At 36.2% G+C, this 13,471-nt stretch overlaps 1 protein-coding gene across 1 annotated transcript in view; it reads left to right on the top strand.

Moving 5' to 3' along the window:
- LOC132565702 (lactadherin-like) overlaps window positions 1-12,843 on the top strand; it is a 63,490-nt gene extending 50,647 nt beyond the window's left edge. The window contains exons 4-12 of the mRNA XM_060230400.1: window positions 953-1,075; window positions 1,457-1,595; window positions 1,872-2,012; window positions 3,844-4,016; window positions 6,022-6,105; window positions 7,296-7,440; window positions 8,011-8,058; window positions 8,322-8,600; window positions 8,929-12,843. Coding sequence (XP_060086383.1) covers window positions 953-1,075; window positions 1,457-1,595; window positions 1,872-2,012; window positions 3,844-4,016; window positions 6,022-6,105; window positions 7,296-7,440; window positions 8,011-8,058; window positions 8,322-8,600; window positions 8,929-9,209 — 1,413 coding nt within the window. The 3' untranslated portion in view covers window positions 9,210-12,843. The remainder of the gene's footprint in view (window positions 1-952; window positions 1,076-1,456; window positions 1,596-1,871; window positions 2,013-3,843; window positions 4,017-6,021; window positions 6,106-7,295; window positions 7,441-8,010; window positions 8,059-8,321; window positions 8,601-8,928) is intronic.
- The last annotated feature ends 628 nt before the right edge of the window (window positions 12,844-13,471 follow it).

Here is a 13,471-nt window from a genome sequence, read left to right on the forward strand (position 1 = left end):
AGATTCCGACCAATCATACTCATTAGCCACGCTACCTTACACACGACAATGCTGACTTCCGCTACAATAGTGAGTTAATGGCTAATTTTAGGAGTATATTCATTTCATTTGCAACAATTGCACAGACTCGCATGTCGTTCATTTGCATTGATTAAATGGTTTATTGTTCTGGGATTAATCATTTACATTTGGTATCGTTAGGTACAAACCTTATCACGTAAATGTCATGCAATTTCTATAAAGAGTAAATCCCCAAGAAACAAACTAAACATGTTAATGTGTCATTTATATCCAAAGGAGAAGCCAACAATGAAAATATTAGATAATGTTTTACAAAGTTTTAACAGCATAATACAGATGACAAGCCACCACAATGAAATCCGGGCATTAACGTTGCTTCTGTGCAAGGGCTACACAGAGAAGAAAATCCACGAGAAAAATAATGATGTACTAAATATTTTAAGTATGTTGGATAGATAAGATTCTAGGGTTTATAGTAAAGTGATTGCTTTACACTAGTGTAGAAACTCAATACTAACAGGGAAGGCAAGCAAATCTCAGCAATCATGCAGCGTCATACTTGAGAGTCTTGTGATATGAGGTTAATTTCCAATTAGTAACAGTTAACATAGATAGGTTCCCATAGATATAAGTCTTATCTCAGTCCATACGACCAAACAAATTGTCTGTACGATCAGCACAATAACAGCAGTTAGCTGAGCTGAAATGGAAACCTTCGGTTATATCTGTCTCCTATGATGAGAATAAAACTATAAAACGGAGACCTGACATGGTTTATACATTCTTGATTTAAGGACGGGACTTGTTACACAATACATATATAACTAAACAAACATATTTTTGTTTTCAAAGGCATACACTTGTCATTGAAATCTCATTAGAACGACAAGTTCTCTATTACGTATTTTTTCACGTTTTGACCTTGTTACAGGTAACGGGTGTTATGATCCAAGGTCGAGGTGATGGGAAGGAATGGGTGACGTCATTTAAGGTATCCTACAGTATGGACGATTACAACGAGGAGTACGTTACTGACCAGTATGGCAACCACAGGGTAAGGTTCCTGGACAAAGGACATCCAGCAAAATATCCATATGTGTAAAATTAACGATATCACTGGTTAAAAGATAGGAATAGAATATACAGTCAAACCTGGAAAGTTCAAATGTCGTCACATCTTTTGGGAAAACTTAATATTTCGAATTTACGGATGTCTTCGATTTATACGAGTTCGAGATAACGAGGTTAGACAGTTTGTATGTTATGTTTCAGGGAAGTAACCATGTTTTGTATATTTTACACAATTTCTTTATAGAATTAACAATGATTATCATCGGCTGATGATTAATGCTGTGGAATTTAATATGTGTTGTGTTATTTAGGACATAAAGATAAGTGTTGTTTGAATTTATGATTTGTTACTGGTTGATGACAGGTGCTGGAGGGGAACACTGATGCCTACTCTGTAAAACATGTATACTTGGATCGACCAATCCTAGCTCGATATGTCAAATTCCACACTGTAGCCTGGCACAGACATCCGAGCATGCGCGTCGAGGTTCAGGGCTGTCAATGTGAGTTTCTTACATTAATTATGGTGTTAATATTTCTTAGTTAGTTGATAACATAAAATTGATGTCCGTTAATGGACCGAAATAACATGTTGGCATTTTGCGTTGTTTTTTTTTTTACAACGTTCGAAATTAAAACATTAATACATATATTATGTCATATTCAAAATGCTTTTAAAAATGAAAATTTCTGTTTGTTAGTTAATTGTAGACCCTTTCCTTTTGTGTTGATCATTCAACTTTAAAACATTTTACATGTAAATGTAATTTGCTTGGCAGTGTGTAAGGAATATATAGGCCTACCGCCCTATGGCCGGATCACAGCCTCCTCCTCCGGAAAACACCGTCGGAAGAGTTCCTGCCAGCCAGAGGATGGTACCGTTCTCAGTAACAAGGGCTGGTGCGCCAAGCACAGTAACAGTAAGTATCTCGATCTTTCATGTAACGATTTTATGGGACATTAACAGCACACAACAACCATCAGTTGATTCAAAGCACACGCCATAATGAACTAGCTACCCATCCATACAAGATTGTACGAAAGACACACAAGTGGATTACACATTTTAAAATCAAATTTAGATTAAATACAGTAGAGACCAAATAGTGAATTAAAATGCATCATACACCTATTTCGTCCTTCTAGGACTCGCCAGTGATGTTCAGAATATATATCATGAAGCCTTAAAGGCAACTGAGAAAAATCTAAAGTGATCGAAAGAAACGCCGTAATCTAGATAGGGAGGTGAACTGTTCACATAATTAATTTTACTGGTTGAAATAGGATGGTTATTTCTCTGATTAGGATAGTATGAAATGAGAGTTGTTGAGATTTTATGGTGTATCTAACTGTTTATGAGCGTGTAATGAGGTATTAGTTATCACTAAACATTCCTGTCAGTCGACTGGTGTATTATTGATATTTGTATCTTTATCTAAACTTATCCAGATTGGAAACTTAAGTTTTATGTTTTTACAAATAAGAGTTGTATTTGTCTTTTGCTAGGAATTACTGGTGTTATTATGAGCGAAGCAGTATTGATAGGGGCCAGTGTTTACTGTATATGATACATGTATATTGTACATGTTCGACACAATTGCTCCCAATGCAGATTTACACAATAATATGATTTCATGAACCAATGAACGCGAACTATTTTTTGAAGCGATAGGGTATCATAGAATCTAGTAGTGATCTGGTTAGCTCGGACAATGGAGCTCTGACATGTGATGGCTGGACATCTAGCCATCTCCACAATGAATATCTTATCTAACCAGTCATCTCTTCGGTAGTGGCGTTTTTTGCATGAGGTCTATCAGGAATGTTGTTGTCTTCTCACTTGGTATGACAGTCTTCACAGGTAAAGGATTACGTCCTATCACAGACAATACACACACTGGTCCTCAGTCTAACTCAACATGTCAAGATGGTGTTGGTTCGCGGATCTGTAATTGAAACTAGTATGCCCATCAACAATAAACATCTAATTGGTTAACGTTCCGTTGATAATGTATCTATTGATGAGTGAAGGGCATTCCTTGTGTCACGCATATTGTAACCTTGTTAATGTTTTATAAATCTACCTTATTCCACGAATATAGATGCCATTGTTTAACAGGAAATAAAATATGGCGATTTTTTCTACAGAGAGATGTGTGCATGAATATAAACATGAAGGTAGAGGGCATTTTGGTACAGTCACGTAGCTTGCATTACGAATATAAACAATGGCAACACAGATGTAGACAAGACGATGGAAACGATAATATATTATCACCTCCAGAACCAACAGAGTTCAATATTTAACTTTATAGTAAACGTCAGTGTACATCTACCTGTCTACTGAACACAGCATCTCAGGAAATCTAAAGAAGGGATAGCATTAAGATACCTGTAAACATTAAATAACACTTGAATAACTAACAGCAATTCATTAGTCCATACATAATGAAGTTTGTACACCATATTCCATCCTAACCAAGACGAATACCATCTCTTTAACACCTGAATTAAAAAAAATAGTAACCTAGCATAGTAAAAATCATATTACTGAACTTCTTTGTAAAACATCAATCATGAACTGTTCTAAATTATGTGAAAACTTTACATTGAACATTGCCAGTCACTTACCTCGGTTACTTTGTCACACATTTAGCCCTGTAGTTTCTCTTCCCTGCTGTCGAAATACTGAATTAGACTGAGGAAATTAACCAGCGTGTGGCAGTGCTAATTATTGCTCTGTTTTTTTAGCTAACGAGTGGCTACAAGTGGATGTTGGTCCTCCCACCCTCATCACTGGTATCATCACCAAAGGACGATCGGACAGTAAGAAACAACATTGGGTCACCCGGTACAGAATCTCCTACAGCAACGATACGCTCTTCTGGTACAAATACAAAGACCCACAACACACGGAGCCTCGGGTACGTCCATTTACGTCATCATTTATTGAGTGATGCACAATCACGTCATCACTCTTTGTGTTACTTTCTGCATTCATTTCATTGATATCAACTTCTATGTAATTTTCATGCTCTGACTTAGCACCTAGCCAAAAGGAAAATTCTTATCTCCATTTCATACATGCCAGATATCAGGTGCTATTGTTGTCAATGATTTAACATATTATCACTACGATGTGTTTTTATCATTATTTTATTACCTTGGTTTCACTTTCATTTTGGCTTCAAGGTTATTTATGTGATATATGTATATCAAGGTAAAAGAGGATTTTGTTTCTAATTGACGTATTCTGTCATTTCAACTTGATTCTGTTGTCTTTCTGTTTTCTGCTGAAATGATATTTACACGTACATTGTAATAGGGAGGGATCATTATGACAGTATTTCACATCCATACTATCAAACACCTTTCGCAAGTTGTTGCATTTGTGGTCACATGACCGTCACGTAATCGTCACTTAACATGACTTTATCACGTGCACTTGATAACAGACACGTGACAAAATAGTCACATGGTCTAAATAACAAACGATATGCCCCGAAGATATTTCGAAAAGCACATGTATTTTGATTAACTTGTATTCCTTAATGTTCACGGCTAACAATACACTATATCGGGTGATATGTCACTGTATTTACAAAATAACATTGATAAAGGATAATCTTAAAAGAATTAATACTACGTTTTATATGTATATAACTTGTTATTCAGATATTAACACACGGTTTTACTGTACTAGCAATTACACACAGTTCTATTGTACTGTGTATTTACACACCGTTTTACTGTACTAGCAATTACATACGGTTATATTGTACTGTGTATTTACACACCGTTTTACTGTACTAGCAATTACATACGGTTATATTGTACTGTGTATTTACACACCGTTTTACTGTACTAGCAATTACACACAGTTCTATTGTACTGTGTATTTACACACCGTTTTACTGTACTAGCAATTACATACGGTTATATTGTACTGTGTATTTACACACCGTTTTACTGTACTAGCAATTACACACAGTTCTATTGTACTGTGTATTTACACACCGTTTTACTGTACTAACAATTACATACGGTTATATTGTACTGTGTACTTACACACGGTTTTACTGTACTAGCAATTACACACAGTACTATTGTACACAGTTTTAGTTTAATGTTGGTATTAGTATTTCGAATACATTGCAAAACGATTTCTCAACAGACTTGAACATAATTGTGTGTTAGCTCTATTAGTAACAATAGTTTTAGCCTCCTAACGTAGTAAGTACATAGGTATGATCCTGAAGGTTTAATTACAGTATTGTGAATAGAGAGTGGGAATTAGAGAGCCTGTAGTATTACTGGTAATTAACCCAGTGTGTGACAGGACAGTATAGGTATGTTTAGACATAATGTATTGATATCATCTTCACACTCTCTTTGCCTCCTGATAAGACATTCATAACCATCAAAAACCACCAAAAATGTCATCCCTACTTTAATACGCTTTACTCGGATCACCACGTATCATCATAACACTACATGGCTTTCATCATTTTACCATCTATACCAATGACTCCTAATATGTAACTAATATTGACAGATCATAATTTGTTGTTGTTTACATTATGACATTTATATATTGTTTAATTTCTAACAATTTTGTCCAAACTGTTGCTTTATAAATTAATTTGCCCAAAATGGAATTATCATTAATGATGTTATAAGTGTGCTTTGCTTAAGTTACATGATCCAAATTGTCGCTATTATGTCATATCACACTTAACAACTTAACTACCAAATAAGTTCCGTAACCTTGCAGTTTAACATCAGTGCTGGTTCATAATGCCTTCCCTCCGAGTCGATGAAACCCTAATGGAGATATAATTTATTGTCTACTAGATAAAGGTGATTTGATGGGACGGATTTTCCTTTAGAATTTCTATCATTGCTCAACTGACAATCTTCGTTTTTTAGCCTCAGAATCCGTGGTTATGGAAAACGGGGATTAACTCATCTCGTCCGATATTAATACCTGACATATATACAGAAGATGGCCTGGTAAGAACTAACCCGTACAGGTGGCGCTGTCTATTCAAACTGACCTTTGGTGACACTGTGGATTTGCATATCATTTCATTCCGGGTCGTGCCGTTCATTTAGAACTATTCGTGATTCAATGTTTATTACTACAGAAATGATATATTTATGATGGGCAATGAAATGTCACATATTTAAATGTTTCATAAAGAATGTATGACCTTTTGTAAATGGTATGCAGTGTCACAGATACCACCGTCAGACTAGAAGGTTCAATCAGAGATATCCATAGATAAACACGTAACTTCTTGGTCTCATTGTTCAACACGTTATTTTCAAAATTATTCGATATATGTAAAGTCCTAAGATTCATTTGAACAATGAGACCAGTTAGTAAAGAAATTAGCTTGTTAGCAGATATTTTAGTGATAATAAGACATATCTTGTCATTATTAGATTAACTTTTTTCCAAATCATGCTTTGAAATCGAGATTTATTATTGTTTTTTTCCTTCTTTTAGTTTTATAGTAAATACTTTATCATTGTACGCATGGAATATTACACAACATGATGTTGCAATTTGAATTTCAAGCACATCACAGTCTGCAAGCTAGCTTGTCACGTGCACCAAATAAAATGGTCATTACGTAATTTTTTGACCCACGTTTACGATTGGTCGGCCGGACGAATGCAGTGCCCGGGAATAACATTCATATCACATTGCATGCGTGCATGTCCACTGTGCTAACATTGCATGTCAACTTACCGCAGTCAGTAACCCTATCCCAATCATTTATACTAATTGGAATTTTCTGTCCAGCCTTCTCTGACTTCTAACGATATTAATAAAGATTAATTCTAACCAAATCTCACTTTTGTATCCAATGCATGTGCAGGGAATCCCCTTTTTCTTAGTTATGTCTCAACATAGTCCACAATTCGATCCCAAACACATGGTAAGATATTTGCTTTTTTTTAAGTAGTACACTCGATCTGTTGTTTTGCAACATTCATTGCACGTGCGTTTGTTGTGTGTTTCGAATTCCGGAGCATGATTCTACTATACTTCCGAGAAACGCATGGAGAAACCGGAAGTAGAATGCACCGGCACAAATCGCACAATAGGAATTAGGATGTCAGCACCAGTGCACTCCTAAATACTTCATCGTGTTCCAGCCCCACTAATTGCTGTGATTTCGATGGTATTTCAGCTTTTCGGTGGCAACAGTGATAAAAATACAGAGAGAGTGCATTATATCAACTCTCCCTTCGTCGCCCGCTACATCCGTTTCCACCCTCTGGAATGGCATGGCAAGATAAGCATGCGTGTTGGGTTGTATGGATGTCCTCACACAGGTACGTAATGACCAGTTCTAAACGACCCCAACCATAACTGTCTGCCATTTGTGAAAAAAAACGGATACGTACACACAGGTCATGCCTAAATAAAAGGAAATTTATGAATAATATTTCTTTCTGTCTAACCTATACAGATTTATCGGTTACTTTGGCCGTCTGTTCTATATGAATTGCCGTATTTAACAGATAGATTTTCTGTGTTACAGTTATCTGTAATGTAGACTGTCTTTGCCCTTGGAATGATCTTTACGTATAAATCAAGTAGATATTTGTGAATTTATTGGGCGTAGTTCGCAAGGTCAAATGAATATACATGGCATAGTCTTTTGTTTGTAAAATGACCTTGGAAACCATGGCAATATGTGCCTGTTGCTATTGAAACAATCGTTCCTCCTTGGTTTTATCTCCTATCTGTTACATAAAGAAATGTTTTAGATGTAATTAACCTAGAATTGAATGGTCGATTGTAAGTGTTCAACTTCTCACCGCTTAACAGTAACTGTAAATGTTACGTAATACACCTTCCTGATCATGTGACATACAATGCCGATCTTTTGTGTCAAACAGGCGGCTGTGGTGATGCTTTCATGAGAGTGAACGAAGATACACCATGTGGTAAGTAATGTTTCAAGACATCGTTAGAGTCAGAAGCTCTTGTTTTTTTTCCAAAATATTAAAGTAAATATAAACAAGTGGTGATAGGGTACTCATACAGGACTATACAGGTAGATGTTGATTGATGAGCTTATACCATAGCCCATCAATTTCTGGTTCTATTCGGTACACTAGGACTTACCAGTTGAAGATTCTACATAGTCTTTGGTCCTTACGAAAGTACATATAAACTATCCAGGTAACCATGACCTATATTGTTGTAGTTGAAAATCTGGCATACAAAAAAGAAGCATGGATCAACAGCAAACGTCATTACAAACGTCATATCCGGAATAGGATCGTTCATGGGCATGCGTCGAGAGCTGTTGACGGTAGAATAGATGTGAGTCTGTCGAGTTGTACGATCCTGGATAATCTCTACGGAGATAACCCGATCTGGACAGTGGACATCGGCAAAATCAACCCAATATCAGGTGTAGTCATCTACACCTGGCAGGAGGGCACGACCCAAGACACCGGCGAAACAACAGCACTAGAGTCAAGTAAGCATCGCTACAAAATAGGGTCTAACGGATCCTTCATGAAAGACTGACTCAGTGTCATTTCATCAAAGATACCAAAGTTTAGAAAGAAGCCTAGTTCCTGACGAAAAGGGTTCAGATATGATATTGTCTTTTCTCGTGAGGTTTCGTTCTATCCTGTATTGACGTATTTGTTAAGTGTTTACCATAAGCTATGGTGTCATAGAATGGACTCTGGTAAATATAAACCTTTATCAGCATAGAAAACGTTAAACAAGGCATTTTTAGGTCGTCTAGGTCATCAATATATAACATAAGTATAATATTCTGTAATGATTCTGTTTTCCAGGTGAAGCTGGTACGCCGTATAAAGATGAAATGATGAATAACCTGGATCGACTTATAATTTATGTGGATGATAAATCGAAAGGAGAAGATGACTCTAGTGTTTCCGGAAATATGTGTGGATATGTGTCCAAAATCAACGGAGCATTATTCTCTCAGAAAATCCACGTACAGTGCGTGCGTCCCCAGGACGGCCGGTACGTGTTGGTGGAGGCATGGGGAGCCTCTAACAGTTGGAGTAGACTATTTAGTGCTGTGCTATGTGAAGTGATGGTCTACGCGTGATTAACGTAATACTCCAACAAAAATGTACCAAATATAACACATTGTTCCTTAGGAATCATTGACTGTTTTTAACTCATTGTGATATTTCTTTAAACAGAAGATAACATACTTCTGTTTTCGGGAAAGACGATTATTTAAAAAAAACAATACTGCCAGTCATCTGAACAGAAGCAACTTTACACGTGGTTTACAGGCCCGCAGTCGTACGCGACAACAGAAGGTTTACCGAACTTCAAATATTGGGAAAAACAAAACAATATTGGAACTATACGAGCTTTTGGCACCAAGGAAAAATTATAACAACATCAACCAAATATAAAAATCGACTGAGGTATTTAGCTGCTGATTTCGAATGTGGCCAATCACTGGCCATTGTGTTGAAGACCTATATATTCTGCGCAGCACGTGTTAACGTTTTCTGAGAGGTTGTAAGTCATTGATGAAATCCTTCTGTTTGGTGTAAACCGACACGGAAGTATGAATAACATAACCGCCAGGTTGACAAAGGATCAAGTTCTTGTTGACAAAGAGTATTCAGGATGGTGGTTTCACGGGCCGCACCCGCTCTGTTCAGAGCGATGGTTCGGTGGACACACATCTCTACCAAACAGGGTAAGAGACGCCGAACCAGACAATTCACTCCGGAATATGACGGTGCGATGTTCACAGTGGGATTGTATGTACAGTTGATAGTGATGTGAATCGGTGCTATGTAAAGCGGATTATCCCACAGGTACTAAGACAGGTACTCAGGTGTGCAGAGACGAAGGTACAATGACAGATGTGCTGAGGCACTATGTACCTAGTGTGTAGCATGCTGTTACACACAGGTGTGCTGTGTACTGATAAGTACATACTTAACACGAGTACCCCGGCTGTTGGTACCAAAGAAATACAGACTAACGTCGGTATTTGTATCACATACAAAGCATACTTAAAACCAGTTATTAAAGTGCCTAGAAATACACAAAATGGTGAAGTATACTGGCGAAATATGCCAGAATTTCGATGTTAACTCCTGTACGAGTTGTAATTAGGGCCCGTGCTATTACCTTTATTACTTATTCCATCGTAATGTAAACTGTTCAAAGTAAAATGTATAGTCAGTTGTGTACGCCATATACAAATAGGTCACGCGTGTGATTCGTCATCAGATGTGTGCATGCGCAGAACTAACGGATATTGGGACAACCGATTGTGATGACCAACTATTTTATAATCGTATTATCCATCAAATGTATATGCAATTCGCATTATCGTAATTATAAGGGAGATGAGGTGAATCATGCATTCTGTAACATTTCCCATCAACAATATACTATAAATGCATTTGTTTGTATAATTCATTGTTATCTGAATCTCGTGTGTCTTTTATAAAGTCATATTTTTCTACAATAAACTTCGCGTGCTTCTGGAGCAGAACATGACGACACTATATATAAGTCCGGTTATCAACCGTGCATACCCCATAATACCTATCACCTGTCAGCGAATATCTCGTTTAACCAGGGTATGTACCACCATATACACAGCATAATAACACGTGATGGGTCACGTGTCAACGCTACATACGACAAATTGTATCGATGCCATCATTGCTATTTATATGTTAATTGATAATATATATTGAACGAGAACCTGTTCGAAAGTTTCCTTAACATCTTAAAAACAACATCGACGGGACATTTATATATGTTAGATTTAATAAAGTGTACGATTTTGTTTTGCTTGATGCGTTGGCCATCATTAAGATCGACAAAATAAGACACAGCCAGTATGTATGTTATATCAAACTATATCTTGTATGGGGTATCCTTATATACGGACATGTGATCCGTGACATGGTTGACTGTTGTAGAATGAAAGTACATTAATCAAATCTTTTAAAAGATTTTTTTTCTGAATATTCAGGTGTCTGTCTAAAACATCCACTGACCTTTCAGAGAAGTATTTTTCGAAAATGTGAGAGTGTTATTCAAGATTATTCTAATAATTTTCTCTGAATTTTGATTTGTATATAACTGAGAATATGGTCTTTGATACTAGTGTCTAGTGTATGGACTGAACTATTGTTGTATGGTTACCGTAGCAATGCTTGTAAATAGGTTATTGTTATTGATATTATTTATTCATATCGTCGTGGTGCATGTCAGAGTATTGGGGTGTGAGGGTACGGTTATCGTCAAACAAATGCTCCAGTTCGGTGCTTAACACAAATCAAATTAAAATTAAAGACAATTGAAGTTTAATTTGATATTTTTGAACCGGTCAGTATCATTATATTTTCCAAAGATATCAAAATGAAATTTGATTGTAGTTTACATAAAGTTAACAAGACCAAATCCATCTGTCGGTCTGTGGAGCTAAAACTGAAACACTTGTGTGGCGATATTCTACACATACGTATGAATGGATGTGTTGTTTTTGTAAATTTAGTATCATAACAAAAGAATAGTCCGATAATGATATGTTTTCGATAAGGAGAACTCTTGTGAGTTCTCTCCATGTAACATTAAATCCAAGTCGTATATCTTGCATGACTAACAACAACTCCTCCCCATGTGTTGTAGTGCTGAAATACCCGTGTCATTGTATACTCATTCATACATAAAAATTTAGAACAGACGAGTTGGTGAAGTCTAACGCATTTTCATATTACTGTAGTTGTCCAAGCGTTGGAATAAGGAACGACCAATAAACTTCATTTTCCGAAACCTTTTAAAGATTTACAGATGGAATAATATTAAATACAGAATTGTGACCTCAATAGTTGAAAACAAATGCTGATAAACACTTGCGTTTTCGAATTTGTCCACAAGGTAATTCAACATCTCTATCAATTCTCAGAGTACTACAAGTCAATGATTCGGTAGCCGATTTCTTACTCGATGTAGATAACACCACTGATACTTGATGATAAAGGACCAATCCTTCTAAATAACAGAGGGATAATATCGTAGTTATTTTTTTTCAATAGAAACACAAATAAACAAAACCGGTGTTGTAATCTTGACCTCGATAGATAAAGCCTGTCTTCTGATTCCAACTTAGCCTCTGTCTATGTATGTTCTTGTTTATCGCCTTCGGGTATTCTAATAGTGCTATTTTCTTCCCCACTTCCATTTCAATCACGTCTTCACTTTGTTCTTCGTTGATCTGTTATTACCGGAAATACGTAAAATTTACGTCATCTTATGCATCAGTGATGTAATGAATGACGTCAGTGTTGCGAAGTCGACACGTGTTTTGTTACACTATCAGAAGTTCTGGTAAGGTAATTTTTAGCTCCAATTCTACATTGCTCTAGTGTTTTTGTTTACAGTAAAAACAAACACATGTTTGATGGTATTCAAATCAAGAGTTGCGCAAAATATAAAAGCAACGATTGCACCATTTACAAACGTAATGATTAAATATTGTATTGATATCAACGTACGATTGTTACCAAATCTGTGCATGGTACTAATTTTTGATTTGAATATGTATCTTACTGTATTTGTTTGACTTTTGTGACCTTTGAATTTGACCCCAGGACCCCTAGGCTTCCTGTGTGACGCTTTGAAACAGAACTGTTATATCGTTGTTATCGGATGTACAAAAATGTTAATAAATTATAATACAAAAAACAAGAAAATGACCAGTTGTTGTTATTTACCTACTGTGTACTGAAACTATACAGTATTCTGAAAATCTATAACCTCAGGACCCACCAGACATTGACTGTTAACCGCACGACTTAGCAAACACGTGGTACAAGACATGTTCAAACGACCCTCTGTTGTAACATACCTCATTAACATTTTTATAGAGACACTGTGTATCTTTATAGATCAGCGTGGTCTTATACTTTAAAAACACTTCACATTTTATTTCCAAAAGAAAACCATCTTTGATGTTCTAGTTCACTTTGTAAATGAATCAGAAATCAAACCATTCCTCCCGGGGATAATTTTGTGCAATAAAACTAATTGGAATATAAAATGGAATACTTTGATGAAAAAAAATTTCGAGTTGAAAACTGAAAAAGCTAATAAGTGTTATAAGGGCTGGTGTTGAAGGTCATACGGCGGAGAGAGAATTTTAATTAAAGTGGCATACTAAGTTTATGAACTTTAAAAACGTCATGCTTTCATTAAGACTGGAATTCATTTCAACGTTTGACTACTTTCATCTGACACTCACGTTTATATGAATGCCAACAGAATATACGGACAAGTTCAATGAAGCGTGTTAAAGTGATACATGTTGCCTTTTTTCCAGTT

The sequence above is a fragment of the Ylistrum balloti genome, unplaced genomic scaffold, assembly GCF_031769215.1.
Source record: "Ylistrum balloti isolate Yb309-2 unplaced genomic scaffold, AGI_CSIRO_Ybal_v1 Utg369730, whole genome shotgun sequence".
Classification (NCBI taxonomy): Eukaryota; Metazoa; Mollusca; class Bivalvia; order Pectinida; family Pectinidae; genus Ylistrum; species Ylistrum balloti.